The 21,849-nt window shown below is 38.1% G+C and overlaps 1 protein-coding gene across 2 annotated transcripts in view; it reads left to right on the forward strand.

The window, feature by feature from the left end:
- The first annotated feature begins 81 nt into the window (after positions 1-81).
- DECR1 (2,4-dienoyl-CoA reductase 1) overlaps positions 82-21,849 on the forward strand; it is a 44,917-nt gene continuing 23,149 nt past the window's right edge. Inside the window, exons 1-6 of one of the 2 annotated variants that reach the window (XM_035011497.1) lie at positions 149-174; positions 13,994-14,036; positions 15,920-16,122; positions 18,397-18,454; positions 18,580-18,666; positions 19,860-20,007. In XM_035011497.1, the coding sequence (XP_034867388.1) occupies positions 14,034-14,036; positions 15,920-16,122; positions 18,397-18,454; positions 18,580-18,666; positions 19,860-20,007 (499 nt within the window). In that variant the 5' untranslated portion in view covers positions 149-174; positions 13,994-14,033. Of the gene's footprint in view, positions 175-13,993; positions 14,037-15,919; positions 16,123-18,396; positions 18,455-18,579; positions 18,667-19,859; positions 20,008-21,849 lie in introns of both variants that reach the window. The other variant, XM_035011496.1, reaches the window with a different exon arrangement.

Here is a 21,849-nt window from a genome sequence, read left to right on the forward strand (position 1 = left end):
GCCCCGCCCCCGGCCCCGCCCCCCGCCCTGGCTCCGGCCCCGCCCCCGGCCCGCCCCTGCTCCGTACCCCGGCCCCGCCCCCTGAGCCTTGCGGGTTTCCAGACCAAGTCCTGGAGGTCGAAGATGGCGCTGCTAGGCCCGGTCTTCCTTGTTCGGGGCCACGGTCCTCGGCGGGTAAGGCGACGCTGGAGGGACTGAGGGCCCGGCTCGCCCCCAGCGAGCGTCCTGCCCGTGCGGGTCTCCGGGACGGCGGCCGGGGGCGCGCACAGCGAGGATTCGGACCCCGGGATGCGGGGAGCCAGGACAGCGGATTCCGGGGCGCGGGGACGCGCGGGGGGAGTGGGAGCCGGGGGATTGGGGTTAAGAAGGGGCAAAGTCACGTTCTGCTGTCAGAGAAAGTGTGTGTGAAGTGCATGGTGTGGCTCTCAAAGTTTCATGTCCCTGGAAGTTTCAAAATTGTGTGTAAATAGGTAGAAAGACTGGAGGACACTCACTGCACACGTTGGCCCTTTGAGGGATGGGAGAGGAACTGGGGTGGGAGTGGGGTCCCAGGGAGCACTGGCCTTGTATGAATCCTTGTTTTATGAGGAAAATCCATTCATGTGTTAGTTATGCAAATTAAACATATAATACAAACATATTCACTTAAACATTTTTATAAGAAGAAAAAAAACCCAAACCCAGCTGTCCAGACTCCCCTTCCTAGAGATAAAGCTGGGAGAGTTGTATCTTAGGCTGGCTTCCACCTCTATCTCCCCCATGCTTTGGGAGAGACAACTTTTTGTTTTGTCAACTTATGTATGTCCACTGGACCCAGAGTCCAAATAAAAAATGCAAGTGAAGACAGCTGGAGAGGATAAGGAAAGAGAAAGGAAGATATAGAAAAAAGCAGTAATAGCCAAGACAGTCCCTTCCCCCAAGCAAATTCAAAAATCCTAATAAACTAAACCAAAAAGTTCAATTCCCTTAGCCAGGTAGAAATTATTCTGCCAGCCATGAAAAAAAAACTTTTTTAGTCCAACAGAATGGGCAGCCATGGTGTTCTTTTTTGAAAACCGGAGACAGCAGTTCCAAATGTGAACATGAGGAAATAGTATGGTTAAGTCTCTCAAGTAAGAGAACTTTCTTTTAAAAAGTGGTATTTGTTCAACACTAAGGTTTTGTTGATACCGTTTTCCTGTAAAGATTTTGGTTATAAGCCATTGTGAAAGAAGCCTGTGTTTTCTGGCCTCTTCTCGAACTTTCTCTGTGTACAACAGCTCTGTGAGGTAGACAAGAGCCTTCAGAGGTCATCGTCTCCCCCAACCCCCAACAAATCATTAGGACTGTAGTAATAAGGTCACACAGACCATATCCCAACTCTTCTGAAGTGTCAGACAGTATTAGACAATACAGTATGAGAGGGAGAAAATGAACTCATTTAAAAATTAACTGTAATCTGTCAATTTTGAAATTCTTTTGCTTAAGAAAAACAAATTTTGAGGTTCAGGGTTCAGAGCCAGCAGAGGCGCCTTTTGGTGTGTTTTGTTTTCTTGGCACATGCAGCCTTGGGTTTGAATTCCTGGGAGAAGCATTTTCACATCTGTGAAGTGGGAGGTTGTTCCAGGGAACATCATGTTTTTGTGCTCAAATACTAGTTATTACTATTAAAACTCCTAATTTGAGTATTTTTGTTACCAAGAACCAAGAGAAATGTTTCATTTGTTAAACGTCGTATTTATGAAGTGTTATATTAAAATTGTGCTGTTGAGCTAGTAGGCCTCAATTCAGTGTAACAAACATTTATTTTGATCTCCACAAAGATCATTATAAAACAGTTTGCAGAACTGTCTCTGTGCCCGGCCCTGGGGTTGCAAAGATGGAAAAAAAAAAAAAAAATGACCTCTGCTCTCAAGTTGCTCTCAGGAAAATGTGCACACATTAAGTTGTTTATCAGGAAATGCTAATTAAGTGCCTATTAAATGTTGGGCATTCTTTGGAGATACTTGGTTGAAAAGGTACCTGTACCATTATTAAGCCTCATAGATATTTTTCAAGCTGTGGATAATCATGAGTGGACATGGAAATCAATTTTGTGGAGCAAAATGATTTTAAGAAAAATAGAATACAGTATGAAATACCAGAATTCATTCCATGTAGTAAAGTTAAGTTTACTTTGTGAAACCTGTTTTTTTTTTTTTTTTATTCTTATGTTAATCCCCATACATTACATCATTAGTTTTAGATGTAGTGTTCCATGATTCATTGTTTGTGCATAACACCTAGTGCTCTATGCAGAACGTGCCCTCCTCAATACCCATCACCAGGCTAACCCAACCTCCCACCCCCCTCCCTTCTAGAACCCTCAGTTTGTTTTTCAGAGTCCGTCGTCTCTTCATGGTTCCTCTACCCCTCCGATTTCCCCCGCTTCATTCTTCCCCTCCCGCTACCTTCTTCTTCCTTTTTTTTTTTCTTAACATATATTGCATTATTTGTTTCAGAGGTAGACTTCCTTTTGTTTTTATCAAGAGTCATAACTTTAGGATTTTTATAAAAATGATATCTGACTAATATGAATTCAGGTAATATAGCTAAAAAAAAAAGTAACACAAGACCCTAAACTGGCCACCCAGAAATAACCAGTCTTGACATTTGGTGAACATCATTCCAGGTGTCTGTGCTGGTAAAAAGGATGGGTGCTGGTAAAAAGGATGGGGGCATAATTTTGCTTGGATGTATTATGTTTATTTTCCCCTTAGAACCGAAACAACATTGTTTTCATTGTCTTTTTTTTAAAGATTTTTTTTAATGTTTTATTTATTTATTCATGAGAGTCAGAGAGAGAGAGAGAGAGAGAGAGAGGCAGAGGCAGAGGGAGAAGCAGGCTTCCTGCAGAGCAGGGAGCCCGATGTGGGACTCGATCCCAGGACCCTGGGATCATGACCTGAGCCAAAGGCAGACGCTTAACCATCTGAGCCACTCAGGCGCCCAGTTTTCATTGTCTTCTAACACTGAATATTGTCAGGGAAAAATGGAAGGCCAGTGGATTTTTTTTTCCATGTGTGTTTTGAGTTTTCTTTCTTTCTGAGCTTTCCTATCTGAAAAGCTTAAGAAATCTTTCTGTACCCAACCTAAAATTCCAGAATATAAGCTTCTTGGAGGCAAGGATTTATATCCTCTTTGTTCACTGCTGTATTTCTAGGCCTAGAAGAGTGCCTAGCATAGAGTAAACATGTAATAAATACCTGTTACATGAATGAATGTGTGTACTGTGTTGCAATATAAAGTGTATTTCTTGCTTTGCTTTATAGAATATATAAATGTCTGAAAACGGTAGTCTAGTAGGTCATCAGGATATGAGTAGACTGAAAATGCAGAGGTATGTTAGAATGCATATATAAACAAAATGGTATGTACCTGGAGGAGGCGGGGAAGGCTTCATGGAGGAGGTGGCTTCCAGGGCTGACTTTTAAAGGAGGAGTTGGAATATATGGGGCCTCAAATGTGATCTAGACCTAAGGAATAGCATATATCAAGAAGTGAGGGAGCATAGCCTATTTCTTAAAAAAAAAAAAAAAAAAAAGTGGCTTAGTATTGTGGAGTTTAAAATACAGGGTCAGAGAAGAGTGCAATGGAGATGAGACTGGAGAGGTTGCTGGGGTCAGGGCATGGTGGGCTTCATTCACTCATATGGCAAATTGGGCATTTACTATTTGCTAGGCAGGGTACTAGGGATATGAGGATGAGAAAGAGCTGATTCCTGCTCTCAGGAAGCTTATAATAGAATGACATTATGGTATAATATGGTAAGTATTATGATGAGTGTTCTTGATCTCAGAAGAGGTCCAAAAATAAAGCATCTCTCTTCTCCAGTTTGGAAAACAAAGAGTAAAGATAGAGGCCAAAGTATCCATTATTACCATTCCACGTGAGAGCCAACTGGCCCTGTTAACTGGACTTCCTGAATTAGGCTGACTTGCTGCCTCAGAAGGACAGTAGAATTGCTCTCTGAGGGCAGCTAACTCTCGAGGAGGAAGGCTTAAGGCCTACTCGTGCCCAAATATTCTCTCAAAATGTACCAGTCAGATAAACTATCTCTGGAGACCAGGAAACTAAGGGTGTGGAAAGAAGCCCGGAGTTACACTAACTGAGCTCCCCTCTGGGAAGGAAACGTCAGGATTGGGGAAGAAGCATTTCCCACTCCCAGTGGGAGGAGTGTACAATTTTTATGGAATATATTTTGGGGTACACATATAGGCTGAGACCTGAAGGATGAATAGGAGTTAGCTAAGGGGAGGAATATGAGAAAGTACTAGGTGGGAGAGTGGCTTGTGTGAAGGGCCAGGCTAAAGTGTATAAGTAGAGAGTAGGGAGGCAGGTGGGGAGAGGCTAATGAGCAGAAGCTAATGAGCAGCCAGTGGGCCACATTAAAGAGTGAGAGCTTTATCCTGACAGCATGGGAGTGGGGGTAAAAACAGGCATGTAGTCAAATCTGGGTACTCCTCTCTCCATGGTGGCCTCAGATCGGGAATGGCTATAGATGCAGAGAAACTCAAAGTCAAGTGATATTTAGGAGGTAAATTGAGAGGCCTTGGCAATTAGGAAGGTTGGGCCATATTGAGGTTATATAGCACCATCACAATTGTGAGCAGGAAAGTAATATTATCAGGTAAGACTTGAGATAGGGAGACGGGAAGTCAAACAAAAGTGATAGGAGTCTGCACTAAGGGCAGTGTTAGAGCTATTTAGGACTAAAACAAACTGGACTTTGTGGTTTGGATGTACTCTATGAAATGGAGCCCAGATTTCTGTCTGTGGCCCTTGAGCTAAGGGCCATGCCACTGAGAGAGGGCACTTACCAGGGGCAACTGGTTACAGGGATGGAGATAAGAATTTTAATTTTGTCTGGGAGTGTTAGGGAAGGCATCGGAACTCTTAGAACTACCTTTGAATGATGAATGTTGAGTGATGTGGGGATCGATTTGGTATAGATAGGGAGGTAGGAAACAGTTTATGTTTGGGGAACTCTGTGTATTTTGTTTTCCTGAGTGCAGATTGCAAGAGGGTAAAGAAGAGGGAAAAGAGGCTGGAGAGTTGGACAAGAGTCAAGTCACAAGGACTTGACATGCTGTGTGAAGCTAAGGAATCGACTTTATGCAGCTACCAGGGAGCTATAGATCGATCTTAAGGTGAAAAGTAGCATGAGCAGGTTTGCAGTATTCTGGAGGGCAGCATCACAGACAGGTTGGAGAAAGGAGACACTGGAGGCCAGAGACAAGAGATGACATAAAGTATGACCTCTGTATTTGTGGGTGACAGGAGATACGGACCTTTGAAGTCAAGCGGTGGATAGAGAGGAAAGATACTGACTGGGAGGTAAAATACGTGGGACTGGAGATGAATTGGATGTATCAGGTGAAGAAAAAGAGGCCTTGAAGGAGTCACTAGAGAGAGTCCCATAGATGAATGGTGGTTTCAGAGCTCAAATATGCATGTGAAGAAATTTCAAAACCAACTTCCTCCCCAAACTATAAAGCTAATTTTAAAATATTAAAAAATATGTACATGTCCACAAAGATCATTATAAAACACATCAAAAGAGGAGGGAATTTCTAAAGTTAGGGTTGTCTACAGCCCATAATAAAAGGCATTCCATCAAGGTTTGGCAACCCTTGGTTTTAAAGAAAATTCCAGGTAGAAAATGATTAGCATTCTCAGCTATCCTATGCTGTTCTCTCCCTGGGGTGATAATTCACCTTGGAATCAGAAATGCCTCAGTTTGTTTCCTAGAGTGGTGGGGGATGGGAGGGATGGGGTGACTGGGTGATAGACATTGGGGAGGGTATGTGCTATGGTGAGCGCTGTGAATTGTGTAAGACTGTTGAATCACAGACCTGTACCTCTGAAACAAATAATACATTATATATTAAAAAAAAAAAAAAAAGGATAGCAGGAAGGGAAAAATGAAGGGGAGGAAATCGGAGGGGGAGATGAACCATAAGAGACCATGGACTCTGAGAAACAAACTGAGGGTTCTAGAGGGGGGGAGGTGGGAGGATGGGTTAGCCTGGTGATGGGTATTAAAGAGGGCACGTACTGCATGGAGCACTGGGTGTTATACGCAAACAATGAATCATGGAACACTACATCAAAAACTAATGATGTAATGTATGGTGATTAACATAACATAAAAAAAAAAAAAGAAATTCCTGGGTAAATATAAGTAAGTTAAGAGTAAGGGGGCAACCATACTTTGGTCCCTTCCAGTCTGGGGAAACACCCACACTGCATTGCATCAGTGGTAGAACTGCAGGCTTTCGCAATTATTGAATAATGTTGCCATTTACATTTAGCCCTGAGTTATTTTCTGGACTCCAAAACTGTATTTCCACCCGCAGGTTAGGTATGTTCACCTGAATGTCCCACAGGTGTTGCAGGTATGGCGTTTCCAATACAAAACTCATTGTCTTCAATCCTCCAACTTGGCTCTTCCCATGTCAATCCTGTCATTTATAGCAGCACCCAGCAAGTAGCCATGTAAACTCTCCCTTCTTGCTCACCACTTCCAGCTGGTTGGCTTCTGAATTCAGGCTGGACTACATGTTAAATTTGTGTGGAAAGTGTTGTCTTTATTTCTCCTGCCCTCGTTACTTCAACCCTAGACCAACACCTGTCTGACCGGTCTCCGTTTCCTTTTAGCTCAGAGTTAAATCTTACTTTCTAAAACACAAAAGCAATGCAAAGAGTAACAGAATACTGAGGTATAGGGGAGAGAGGTGGAGAAGGCTCTCTCAGCTGAATGGGCTTGATCTTTTCAGGAAAGTGGGGGGCCTCTTATCCACCTTTAGTGAAATAGGTCAACATGTGCTGAGGTTGGCTTTGAGGCAAGAAATAATTGGACCAGACAATATTAAGTACAGTGATAATTTATTATCTCCTCATTTTCTGGGCCCTTCCTACCAGCAAGTAATTTCATTTGCTAACTTCCTACCCCCTCTGATGATGGCATCCAGGTCTAAGCCATCATTACCTCTTGCCTGGCCTGCTACAGAAGCATCATCCCTGCTTCCAACCTTGCCTCCTACATTCCTTCTCAACATAGCAGGCAGAACAGTATAGAGTAGCCCTCTAAACACATATGTTTCCCCACAGCGTGTATTAGCTTTCAATATGCTAAGTATATATATTGTTTAATTTATCCCCACCCTCCAAAAATAATCTCTCAAGTAGAATATTGTATCTATTTTGCTCACTGCTGTATTGCCATTTCCTAGAAGAGTGCCTAGGGCATAGGAGATGCTCCTTAAAAACTTGTTAAAAATAGATAAATGAGTTAACCATACCATACCAAATCATAATATGTTAATCTCTAATATTTTTTCATATATGCAAATTCCCAAACCAAAACAAAGCCTTTTTAAGAACAGGGGTGTTATTTTTTTGGTTCAGAAAAGATAGTCATGTTAGTTATGACTAATGTGATGGGCATCAATGAGGTTACTCAAATGAGAGGTAAGCAGGAGTGAAGAACCCAGTTCAAAATTTCAAACTGCCTGCTAATTTATCTCCTTGATTTCATCTCCCTTTATTGGGAAGTATTCGTGAAGCATCTGTTTGGTCCACATCTAACTGCAGGCAAGTAAAAACTGTAATAAAAATGGGAAATATACCCTGAAGCTCAGAGCAACTACTTTTTCAAAGACTCATGTTCATTGCTATAAGGTGTATCATTACTTAAAAATGTAATTTCTGTCTTGCTACGGGCAACAACTGCATAATTCAGCCTAGCCACGGCAGCTTGGAGTCCAGCTCACTTTCTTTTATATTTGCTCAGCCTTACCTTCAAGTTGCTGTGGCAACGAGATCTGTGTTCTGCAGAAGCTTAGAATATCAGTGGCCTCTGTTCAGTGCCCTGCTTTAAGTGAAGGAGAGGGTAGAGGTACTCAAGCAATCCACACATGCAGAGAGCTCGAGTGCAACATGGCCTGTGGCAAGCCATTGATGTGGGTAGAGTTTAAGCTCCTCAGTTCTTTTACAGTCTGTAGGATCGCTATTGGTATGCGGGGGCGGGACAATTCTTCATTCTGCAGCACTGTTCTGTGCTGGAGCATCAAGTAGAGCATCCTGCCCAGCTCCCTCTTGTATTTCCAGATGCTTCCAGCTAAGAGCCACCTCTGCTGTGCTGAAGTGGCAGTGGTCTAGACATTGAAAAGTGCATGCAAAGCACAGACATGTGCCTTCTAACAACTGGACAAAATACATTGGGGAGTAGTTACTGGAGGCTTACTGTGTGCACAGACTATCGAGTTGCATTGGGAATGCAAAAATTCCCATTTTTCAAAGTCATCCTTTGAAAAATAAGATTGTCAGATCTTTATCAAGCTGATATTTTTATATGACAGTCAAGGCCCAGTCTGCAAAGCTCTTATCCTGTGAATTTGAGTCAGGATAAATTTATTCTTAAAAAATATTCATGTTAACCTAAACTAACAGGTACTGAGAAACCCCACAAAGATAAATAGATATGTCATGTTTCATTTTCCTTAGAAGTATAGCTCACATTTAAGTGTGGAATATATAGACTTACACTTTAAATAACATTCTTGTAACACTGATCATATGCTAGTGTTCTTGCTGTAACTTTGTTTTCCTCTATACCCTTATTATATTGTGTGCTTGCATATATGATTTGATTTTGTGATAACTATTTTTTAAAAATATTTATTTGCTTAGAGAGAGAGAGAGAGCGCGCGTACAAGGTGGGGTGTGGGGGGCAGAGGGGAAGCAGACTCCCGCTGAGTGGGGAGCCCTGTGCTGGGCTCTTGATCCCACAACCCCAAGATCATGACCTGAGCTGAAACCAAGAGTTGGACACTCAACCAACTGAGACACGCAGGTGCCCCTATGTTAACTATTTTTAATAAAAAACTAATTTATGAACCTATCCAACACTACACAGTACAAAAGGATATCTAGTGACTGTACAGAAAGTCCCTCTTCCAAGAGGTTAGTGCTATGAATAGTTTCTTGTGGATCCTTCCAACAATTTTTGTTCATATATCAACATATGTATGAAGATATTTTCATTAAGAGACACCATACAAACGGGAACATTTTATATATATTTCCCTACCTTGGATTATTTTCCTTAACATGTAATGCCTTGCATTGCTGGTATTCAACAAATATTTGTTGAGTGATTGAATAACCATATATTGTTATTAGAATAGAATATATTAAAAGATATACAGTATTTTGTTATATGGATGTGCCCTAATTGGTTGGTTATGTCTGCTATTGAAATGCTGATAGATTGTTTTCTAGTCTTTTTGATTACAAACAATGCTTTCATATATTATATGTTTGACTATTCTGCATCCTTTGCATTTCTGAGTCCCTAAAAGTGAATTTTGAGATATGCTCGTCAACTTTTGCAAAAAGCCAACTGGGATTTTGATAGGAATTGCACTGAATCTGTAAATCAACTTGGGGAGTATTGTCATTTTAACAAAATTAAGTTTTCCAATCCATGAACACAGGGTGTCTTTTTATTTATTTAGGTCCTCTTTAATCTCTTATGATGTTTTATAGTTTTTAATTTATAAATTTTGTACTTTTATTACATTTATTAGTAGGCATTTTATTCCCATTGATGTGATTGTGAATAGAATTATTAATTTCATTTTCATCTTAGTGCATATCTTTGAACATAGCTTTTCCCTCCCACCCAAATGAATGAGTGTATCGTCGGATTAATTCCTAAATGTGGAGTTGCTGGGTTAAAGGGTGTGTATATTTTAGATAATATTTTGATATATGTTACCAAATTGGCCTCCAAAGAAGTTGCCCCAACTCCTATCAACAGATTTTAAGAGTGACTTTAATAAGCTATTTTTTGTACTATGTATTATGAAATTTTGAACCTTACCAATCTTGTGAGAGAAAAACGATATCTTCTTTGTTTAATTACATTCATCCAGTTACAAATATGGTTGTATTTTTTGCATGTGGACTATCTTTTTAAGGCCTTTGCCCAGTTTTTCTATTTGCAAATAACTTGTTAATATTCATGTATCAAGAGATTTGGATTTTGGGGGGTTAAACTAATTTTTAAGATGGCATAATTTAGAGTCATTGGAAGTGAGTATTTCAACTTGATGAAACAAGCAGCAGAGAGCTGGATTTGTAGCCATAGCTCCATAAGACTCTACTTGTCTGCACTCGTGTACTTTTGGCATTGGAGTCTGGCCAGTCAGGTGACAGTGAATAAAACAAGCATTTACTGAATGTCTAATTGGTGTTAGAAACCCTATTATAGTAATGAATGGAGACTGTTCTGTCTTCCTGGGTGCTCACAGTCTGGTGCAGAAAACTGATATCCTGATGGAGGGAAGGATTCATTTGGCCCATTTTTAACAGAGACATGTTCAAGAGTGTCAACAGTTTTTGACACTTTGGCTTGGTTTTGAAGGCTGGTTCTGCTAGGTTGACAAATAAAGTGGGGGGAGTTCAGGCAGATGATAAATCAGGAGCAAAGGCCAGAAGAAAGTTTTGGCAAGTTTCAGGAGTGCTGTGGGGTTGGTGGGCATTGGAGTATACCTCTAAGTGGTGGAACTGGTTAGAAGTAGGGCCAGGAAGGTAGGTTGAAGCCATGTTGTCCAGCTTGAATGTCAGGGTAAAGAGTTTAATTTTTGTATTTTTGACTCTGGAGGACATCAGTGTTGTTGTTGTTTATTTATTTTTAAGATTATTTATTTATTTGAGAGAGAGAGAAAGAGAGAGCAGGAGTGGGGAGGAGGGGCAGAGGGAGAGGGAGAAGCAGACTCCCTCCTGAACAGGGAACCTGAGGTGGAGCTCGATCCCAGGATCTCGAGATCATGACCTGAGCTGAAGGCAAATGCTTAACCAACTGAGCAATCCAGCACCCCATGGACATCAGTGTTTTTGAGGTATGGGATTTTAATGTGGAGGCCCAGTCAATTAGTAATGGTGACAATGATGGTAAGATTTCTAAGAGTCATTTAAATATTACCTTCCTTAGCTCCACAAATTCTGTGTGAGGGTCTGTTAATAGTGATTTTTACAGATTTGAAACTCAGTTTTCTTAATAGTATACCTAGAACATTAAATGATTATTTTTACATTGGTATAAAAAAATCATTTTTCTCCTTTCTATTTTGTATTGGATTCTTGGGTTTTATTTAGACGAGGAGTTATGCGCTCAAATGCCTCAAGTTCTGGATGGCCCTATAAATGACAGTGGTTGCCCAGTGAAAAGGGTTCATTTTACCTGTGTGTGTGGGGACTGGTCAGAGCTCAGGTGTTGTCTCAAGGGGGCATTAACTCAGTCTTATTAGAAGCTGGACCTGAGTGTTGGTAGAGCTTCTCATTTTTATCTGAATTCTCCCGGTATCCGAATATTGGCTCAAAAATTGCAAAATACTGGGCAGGCCTAACAAAACATCTGGCTTGGGTCACCAATCTGCCTTTATTGTAGGTGTTTATTCTAGCATTCGAGACCAGCCAAAATACTTAGGTAATTTAAGATTAAATCTCAATGCTATATAGTCTTCATCCTCTAGGGAAGAGACAGTCAAGACTCTTAAAAGAATTGCCATTCTGAGGATTAGAAGTATGATCACTTTTCATTAGTTTAGATGCTATCATTTAGGACCACATGAAGGAGGAAGATATTGTTTATATGATGTGGGAGAGTCATGAGTATGGAGTGGAAAGCAGATGATAGCTGGGTTTTTTGGGGGGAGGGGAGATTTTAGAACTTCTAATAAGTAAATTTGTTTGCCAAAATCGAAAACATTAGAGAGTTTAAGAATTTTAAATTTTAAAGCTGTCCAGAGAACGACAAATACCGTATAATTACACTCATATGTGGAATTTAAGAAACAAAACAGATGAACATAGCAGAAAGGAAGGAAAAATAAAATAAGATAAAAACAGAGAGAGAGGCAAACCATAAGAGACCCAGCTATAGGGAACAAACTGAGGGTTGTTGGAGAGGAGGTGGGCGTGGGGGTTGGGGTAACTGGGTGATAGGCATTACAGAGGGAACTTGATGTAATGAGCACTGGGTGTTACATGCAACTGGTGAATCACTAAATTCTACCCCTGAAACTAATAATACACTACATGTTAACTAACTTGAATTTAAATAAAAATTAAAAAAATAAAGATGTCCAGAGAAATAAATTTTGATATGAGAGATATTTATTTTCAGAAGACAACTTATTTCTAGAAAAAGCACAAAGCAAGATTTGAAAACTTAAAAGTCTATTTTGTATCCACTTTTTATGAGTCAAAAAGAAATGGCCAAAATGCTATTTCAGGTTATTCAGGATCCTTCTTTATAGAAGTAGGAGACCGAATAAAACATGATTCTGTGAGGTCTGTTCATCTCTATGGGTCTTAATATTGAAATGAACAACTTGTTTTTAGGCAAACAGATGGTTTGAATTTAATTTTTAATAGCATATATGCTATGAATTATCAGAAGGTAATATGAATTAAAATAGCATATCAATTTTTTCACTTTGGTTTGGTGGGAGAAACCAGTATTGATTAGATCAAATAAAATACAACAGGTAAGCCTGTGCTATGTAGTAACCTAATACCTTATAGATACTAGGAATTATTATCAAAGTGATTATATTTTTGCCTCTATATTCTTTCTTCTATTATTGGGGAGGTTGGGAAAATGTTTTAAGATAAATAAAAATATGTATATACAAATATTTTATTTATTTACTTAATTTATCTTTCATAAAGCACCACATCATATTCCCTGTACAAATCAACACTAATAAATAGAAGTTCCTTTTAGAGTCTTTGAACAATTAGAACACATTTTTTTCATTATTAATGGAAAATGACAAACTCACCAGCCTATTTGTGCAAATTTCCTGATTCATCATCTTAATGTAATAGTCCTGGAGGTGGCAGCAGCCTTAAGTAAAACTGCCATTTATGTAGAGAAAGATTATTATTGTAGGTTGCTTGGATTATTATGCTTTGGCAAAAGGATACAAAAAGAAAATGCTTTGTCAACATGAAGCTAAAGGAAATACAATGATCAGCATGGAACATAATCAGATTTACAAATTTGTCTTTACCAATTATTTTATACATGTTTTCAAATTCTATCTTTCAACAACACTTTTTCCTGATTATAAAAGCAAATCATACTTATTGAAAAGATTTTGAAAATACTAAATCCAGCCAAACAAAAAGCAAAAATAATCATCTGTAATCTCATCATCTAGAGATAATAACTGTGTAAGGAAAGTAGTGGATGGACTCTGAAGTCAGACACATCTTGGGTTTGAGTCAAGTCTTTTCTACTTACTGTTTGTCTTTAAAAGTTAGTTACTTGACTTTTCTATGTTTCAGCTTTTTCATCTATAAATTGGGGATAGTAATAGAATTTACCTTATAGGATTGTTGTGAGGTAATGCATTGAAAGTCTTTAGTAGACCTTTGCACATGGTAAATACTGAATCTACTACTTACTGTTGTTTTTTTGTTAGTCTTTTTTCCAAGCATATATTTTTATTTATAGTTAAGAACATATTGTATACTTTTTTCCCATATAACATCGTATCATATGCATTTTCTTGTGTAATTTCCAGTTGATAAACAGCCTTATCCTAAATCATTGACCATATTACCAGTTGTTTCTTTAGGCTAAATTTCTAGATATCCCAGACCAACTGATGGCAGCCCACTTAGCTTACAGGAATATTCTAGCAGGAAATGATAGATTCTGAGTTTTAATTTCCAACCATGACCTGATGGGGAAGATCATGTGCCTCTTTGGTGTGATCATTAAGCTCTGTGGGAGTTCAGTGAGTAGTGAGGAAATATATAAGATGATGATGAGGGAGGATTCTGGAGCCTGTCAGACCACATTTGAATCTTGGTTCTGTGACTTGGGCAATATGTTTAACTTCCCTGGGCCCCTCCTGTCCAGTGAGGTGTAAAAATAGTATCTATTTCATAGGGTGGTGAAGATGAACTGGTTTGATATCGAATCCTGACAAATGGTAAGCACTTAATGAAATTAGCTCTTTATTGTTTGTTATATTCAACACTTAAAGTTTGTTTTTATAATTAAATGTGAGAGAATGGCAGTGGTTTTCACAAGTAATGTGAGAATGTGAATTGTAAGACATAAGATAAGGCAATACAAATATTTTTAGTGTAAAATGTTATTTTCCCCCTATTTCAAATGTAACAAATAGTTATGTGTTCTAAATTTATTATCCAGAGACAACAAAGGAAGAGGCATTTGATTTAATAAACCTTATGAGGAAATTTTAATAGTTTTTTCAGTGATTCAAAAATGGAATGTGATTTTTATCCAAATTATTCTTGTTAAAAGATGAATATGCTTTATGTTATTTCTTTTTTTTGCATCTTTTTTTAGAATGCATCTTTCAACTAGGATCTTTTTTTATTTTTTATTTTTTTTATTAGTTTCAGAGGTAGAATTTAGTAATTTATCAGTTGTATGTAACACCCAGTGCTCATTACATCAAGTGCCCTCCTTAATGCCCATCTCCCAATTATTCCTTCCCCCCACACACCTTCCCTCCAGCAACCCTCAGTTTGTTTCCTAGAGTTCAGCATCTCTTATGGCTTGCCTCCCTCTCAATTTTCATCTTATTTTTCCTTCCCTTCCCCTACGTTCATCTATTTTGTTTCCCAAATTCCACATATGAGTGAAATCACGTGGTATTTGTCTTTCTCTGACTGACTTATTTCACTTAGCATAATACCCTCTAGTTCCATCCACCTCATTGCAAATGGCAAGATTTCATTCTTTTTGATGGCTGAGTAATATTCCATTGTGTATATATGCCATCTCTTCTTTATCCATTCATCTGTTAATGGACATCTGGGCTCTTTCCATAGTTTGGCTTTTGTGGACATTGCTGCTATAAACATTGGGGTGCATGTGCCCCTTCATATCACTATTTTTGTATCCTTTGGATAAATACATAGTAGTGAAATTGCTGGGTCATAGGGTAGCTCTATTTTTAACCTCCATGCTGTTTTCCAGAGTGGCTGCATCAGATTCCATTCCCACCAAGAGTGTAAGAGGGTTCCCCTTTCTCCACATCCTCGCCAACATCTGTTGTTTCCAGAGTTGTTAATTTTAGCCATTCTGACCAGTGTGAGGTGGTATCTCATTGTGGTTTTGATTTGTATTTCCTTGATGCGGAGTGATGTTGGACATTTTTTCATGTGTCTGTTAGCCATTTGTTTGTCTTCTTTGGAGAAATACCTGTTCATGTCTTCTGTCCATTTCTTGACTGGGTTTTTTATTTTTTTGGGTGTTGAGTTTCTTAAGTTCTTTAGATTTTGGATACTAGCCCTTTATCTCATAAGACATTTGCAAATGTCTTCTCCCATTACATAGGCTGCCTTTTAGTTTTGTTGACTGTTTCCTTGCTATGTTAGTGCTTTTTAAAGTTAAATTTAAGCAGAACCCCTGTAAATAATAATACTAACATTTATAAAGTGCTTGGCATATACTAAACAATGGACTTGGTATTTTACTTATATTTACTCATGTGATGCTTACAGTGTCCTATGAGTTAGGTTCTATTATTGTCTCCATTTATAGAAGAAACTGAGGCACAAAGTGGTTAAATCACTTGCTGAAGGTTATACAACTAATGAGATAATTCTGTCATATGTAGTCTTGCCCCAAAGACCATGCTTTTAACCTTCCATTCTGTTACTTAACATTCCAGTAGAAAAAGAGTCATAATTGATTAAATACAATACCAGTATGTTTACAGTGAGTTTGTTAACCCAAGAATTTGATTAATAATAAATTCAAGAGTAAGTTTTTTGAAATTCAACTATTTTGTGGAAATGCATTTATGAAAATTTCAATTAATCTTTTTTTCCCTTTCAGTTTTTCAGTTATGGAACAAAAATATTGTATCAAAACAATGAAGCTTTGCAGTCTAAATTCTTCCTACCCCTTCAAAAAGCCATGCTGCCACCTAATAGCTTTCAAGGAAAAGTGGCGTTTCTCACTGGGGGAGGTACTGGCCTTGGTAAAGGAATGACAGCTCTTCTGTCCAGCCTAGGTGCTCAGTGTGTGATCGCCAGCCGGTAAGTCACGCTCAGCGAGTTGCCTGGCAAGAGTCTGTTATAAAACAATTCTGTGCCATGATTTTGAAAACACTCTTTGCCAGAGTCTTTTGTTTTTCATCTTAATTTTCTACGAAATATCCTTTAGATTATTTAAATAAATTTCCTTGGAAAAATCAGTTACAATTTGTAATGGTAGAAATACAGATGGACCGTGATTTACATTGATTCAATTTAGGATTTTTCGACTTTACAGTGGTGTGAAAGTGATACATACATTCAGTAGAAACTGTACTTGAAATTTTGAATTTGGAACTTTTCCCAGGCTAATAATATGTGGTAAGATGCTCCTTCATGATGCTGGCAGTGAATCGCAGCTCGCAGTCAGCCACTCAGTCATGAAGATAAACAACCGATAACACAACCGTTTTGTACCCAGACAACCTTTCTGTTTTTCACTTTCAGTACAGTATTCAATAAGTTTACATGAGATATTCAACACTTTATTATAAAACAGGCTTTGTGTCAGATGATTTTGCCCAACTATAGGCTAATTTAAGGTAGGCCAGGTTAAGCTATGATGTTCAGTAGCTTAGGTGTATTAAAATGCATTTTCACATTATGGTATTTTAAACTTATGATGGGTTTACTATGGGTGTAACCCCACTGTTATGTTGAGGAAGATCAGTAATGATTGATTATGGAACTGATGATGTATACATTTCCCAAATTCAGTGATAAAATTTTTTTTCTTGTACCTGAAGCTTAAGTTAAAAAGTACTGTGTTGAGGCTGCTTTGTTTTCAGTAGGAGTGATTATAGTTACTGCTTCGAAGGATAGTTAGCCTTGTACTAGGATAATGGATATAATCCTTCCATTTTCTGTAAGATGGGCAGATGTTTCAAAACATCTATTGTGATAAATGTAGGAAGGATAAGGCCATGTAGATGGAATTTCTTACTTGGGCATATCCTGGGACCCTATAACTGTGTAAGTCTAGAACTTTAGAGACTGGTCAAAAAAATCTACACCTTCTTCCTATTTTGAATAGTGTAAAATTTTTAGATAAGCTGAATAAGAATCTGAATGACAAGTCACTATGTAATTTACAAAGGGCCAAAGGAATTTCTTTCAGATGTTTCCTTTAATGCAAATTGGCCGGAATATTTTTTTAAATATTATAATGTTTTTACAAATATTAAAATATTATTTTCTTTGTAACACTACATAATTTATTTTTTATATTTATTTCAAGAGTATAAAACAATGCATATAATGCTTTTTTATCCTTAAATTCAGTCTAAAATCTACTAACATAAATTTTATACATATCAGATTTTATATAGTATTAGTTCACGTTGTGTTTTCTTTCTAAAGGAGGCTTGGGCAAGGGAACAGAAATTATTGTAATTAAGGAAATAATTTTATTTATTTTATTTTTCATGTTTCAAGTTTTTATTTAAATTCTAGTTAGTTAACATATAGTGTAATATTGGTTTCAGGAGTAGAATTTAGTGATTCATCACTTACATATAACACCTAGTGCTCATCACAGGTGCCCTCTTTAATACCCATCACCCATCTAGTCCATCCCTCACCCACCTCCCTCCATCAACCCTCAGTTTGTTCTCTATAGTTAAGAGTCTCTTATGGTTTGCCCTGCTCTCTCTTTTTTTTTCCTTCCCCTATATTCATCTGTTTTGTTGCTTAAATTCCACATGAGTGAAATCATATGGTATTTGTCTTTCTTTGACTGACTTACTTCTCTTAGCATAATACTCTTAGTTCCATCCACATTGTTGCAAATGTCAAGATTTCATTCTTTTTGATCATTGAGTAATATTCCATTATATATATATGTGTATACATACACACACACACATACATACATGTATACTGTATTTTCTTTATCCATTCATCAGTTGATGGACATTTGGGCTCTTTCCATAATTTGGCTATTGTTGATAATGCTGCTATAAACAACAGGGTGCATGTACCCCTTTGAATCAGTATTTTTGTATTAAGGAAATAACTTTAAATCTGTGTGTAGATATAAAACAACTAGTTTAAAAGTAAATAATTCAATAATTGAATATTAGATATATAAAAATTGTAGGAATTTAACTTTTAGAAAGTGAATTCATTCAAACTGATTTGTTTATAGATACAGCTTTTGTATTTTGTCAAGATTGCATCTGTTTAAGCTATAGATTCTCTTTGTTTTTTAATTTATGGAATTGAAAAAATATGAAGTCATTTCAGAACTCATGCAAAGTACTGTGTGTTTATTTCTAGGAAGATTGATGTTTTAAAAGCGACTGCAGAACAAATTTCTTCTCAAACTGGAAATAAGGTACATTAAAAAGAGTTATTTAATTCAGATTTAGGAATTAAAGCATGCTTAAATAACTTATTCATGTTTTTGGTTTAAGAAGCTTGAAAAATTTAGGATTCCTTTTTCTCTCTGATATTTTTCAGGTTCATGCAATTCAGTGTGATGTGAGGAATCCTGAAATGGTGCAAAACACTGTGTCGGAATTGATCAAAGTTGCAGGACATCCTGATGTAAGTGTAATGGTGATGAGGCCAAAGTATGAGGTGTTTGATGTTGATGCCACCCACCAAAATGTGCTAAGGATGCACTAAGGAAATAAAATATTGATGTGAGCAAGTGCTATGTTGAGAAGCATGTATTTTTTGTCCTTAGGAAAGATCCAGCTTTGCTCAAAGCAGGGAACAGATTAGGTGAACTGCTACACCATTGCCTTTCGGAGATACTTTAAAAATGCATTTACAGGGCGCCTGGGTGGCTCAGTCATTAAGCGTCTGCCTTCGGCTCAGGTCATGATCCCAGGGTCCTGGGATCGAGTCCCACATCGGGCTCCCTGCTCTGCGGGAAGCCTGCTTCTCCCTGTCCCGCTCCCCCTGCTTGTGTTCCTGCTCTCACTATATCTCTCTCTGTCAAAAAAATAAAATAAAATCTAAAAAAAAAAAAAATGCATTTACTGTCATATAGAACAAACTTGATTTCACTTTATTTAATAAGATTATGAAATAAGAAGAGCAGTTATCCAAGAGCACAATATCTAGTTTAAATCATGCATGCTCTTTGCTTTTCCTAATAACTTTTGATTATCTCTATCAGTAGAGAAGAATGGTACAAGTAAAGAAATCTATAAGATACTCCAAATTTTTCCTTTTAAGACCTGAGATGTGCATGGGTATTTTGCTGTTTTCTGGTTCACATATTGGAAAGAAGCAATTTCCTCCAGTAGTCTCAAAGAGAGCACTGTTCTAAGTTAAAGATATTTTCAGACAGACCAAGAATATTGAATCTGCTAATAGAACTAGGCAGAATCTTTATTGATAGTGAAGAAACATGTTATCAACCAAGAGTTTCATTGGGTAAATTAAGCCAAACTGTCACCAGAAATTAAAAGACATTTTGAGATTCCTTGAAATACAGTATAGACAAATGGTAGATATGCTTAATCTGTATTTGTTTTCTTAATGATAGATTCTACCCTAATTTTGAGACAGGGATTAGGATTCTGAGATTTGGTAGATAACACAGGAGATTTTCACAGACTCAAAAAAAGTAAAACCAAACCAAATCTCATGGTATTATTTTATAGCAGACTATCAACTTTAGCTTTATTGTATTATTTGGATTAATAAGTTTTAGAAGTAAAAACTCTTCAGGGAAAATGTTCTTCCTTATCTAAAAAATTCTATTATTTGCCTTACTCATTTAATAGATTGTGATAAACAATGCAGCCGGGAATTTTATTTCTCCCACTGAAAGACTCTCTCCTAATGCTTGGAAGACCATAACTGACATAGTTCTAAATGGTACTGCCTATGTGACACTAGAAATTGGAAAGCAACTAATTAAAGCACAGAAAGGTATGTTTATTAATTTTTCGTATATTTATCGGGTCCCTACTGCACACAGGTTCTATGATAAGCCCTGGGATATTTTCAAAAGTCAATAGGACAGTATCGATACCTGTACAACTCATAGTCTAATGGAGAAGATAGATACTAAAATAATTACCACATGCTATGATATGAGCTATAATAAATACATATTTTGTGTGTATTGGAAACCCCAAGACAGGAATGACTAACTCTCCCTAGGGATGATTATCAGGTTGAGGAACAGGTGCAACTTGGGCTGAATTTTCAAAGATCTAGATGTGGAGAAGTGGGGGTGGAAGGAAGGTGGGAGGTAAATGTAAATGTCCATGGAAAGAGGCCTGATGGAGGAGAAAAATGAGGTTTAGGGATTGATGACAAATGTGATGTGGTTAGAGATGAGGAGGGAGAATGGTGGGAAATGACTATTTGGAGGTGGGTTGGGTGTAATTAGGAAAGTTCCCAGTACCAAAATAGAAAATTTGATTTTAATTCTGAAGGAAATGGGGAGTTATTTCCTTATGGATTTCTCTTGAAGGTGTTTCATGAAGAAAGTGACTTGATTGGAAAGGATACTGGCAACAGTGTGGAGGATGGAAAAGATTAGGGAAGCCATTCCGAAGGGTTTGACTTTTCTCTTGGCATGTGGCTGCATGACAAAATCAACAGGCCTTACTGATTAGATGAGAGAGTTTGTGCTGAGTGAATAGTTTGGATGATGATGATGTCAATGTGGTTGAGAACACCGGGGAGAATAGATCTAGAGGGAAATTCCTAGAACATTTTTGTTTAGTACTATGTACAAACCTTATAAAAGTTCATGCAATTTAAGTAGTAAATATATGTATAATATATGTATGTATGTATATACTTATATGTCTAGAATCAGTGTATATATGTTCATTTAAGGGACACTTACTGATGACTTTTGTGTAGCAGGTCTTGTATGCCCAAATGACAGAGATGGACAAATCTCTGTCCCTGAACAAGGGGAATGGGTTGGGACTTGAAAGATAGGGGTATTTCTCAGGGTGGAGAGTATTCTGAGCAAGGAAAAGGAAGAAGAATCCTTGTGTTCCTTAAAGGATGTCCTTTGGGTCTTGAGGGGAGAAGAGAAGGCATGGAGCTGGCCAGTTTCCTTCCTCTGGTTCAGAAGTCTTTGCCTCATTAGATTCAATTTCTTCTTCTTTTAAAAAAATTTTTAAAAAGATCTTATTTATTTATTAGAGAGAGAGCAAGCACAAGCGGGGGGGGGGCAGCAAGGAGAGGGAGAGAGAGAAGCAGGCTCCCTGCTGAGCAGGGAGCCCGATGCAGGACTCGATCCCAGGACCCTGGGACCATGACCTGAGCTGAAGGCAGATGCTTAAGTGACTGAGACACCCAGACGCCCCATCAGTTTCTTCTTCTTTACTGTGTGGATAATTCTCAAGCCAGCTGGAGAAAGGATGTAGGAACAGGCAGAATGTTACTAGAGAGGTGCTGGCTGTTTCTGTGCATGTATAACCTCCATCCTTTCTCCATGCACTCATTGAAATCAAATCCCCAAGTCCCTCATTCCCACTACAGCAAAGTGGATATCAATTCCATTTGGAGTTTCCATGATTTTTGTTTGTTTTTGATTTTGTGGGGGTTTTTTGTTTGTTTGTGGCTTTTTTTTTCCCCCAGAAGAGATGAATGATTGGGAAGGGAGACAGAGAAGAATGGGCTGGCTCTTCTCTCTCTCTTTCCCTGTCCAAGGATCCTTGACCTCTGTGTCTCTTCTTTCTCCCTTTGACTCTATCTGATTTTCTCTCTCCTTATGTCTTATTCATTTCTATATTTCTTTCTCTG

Source organism: Mirounga leonina, unplaced genomic scaffold (genome assembly GCF_011800145.1).
Source record: "Mirounga leonina isolate KUSES-001 unplaced genomic scaffold, KU_Mleo_1.0 Mir_165, whole genome shotgun sequence".
Classification (NCBI taxonomy): Eukaryota; Metazoa; Chordata; class Mammalia; order Carnivora; family Phocidae; genus Mirounga; species Mirounga leonina.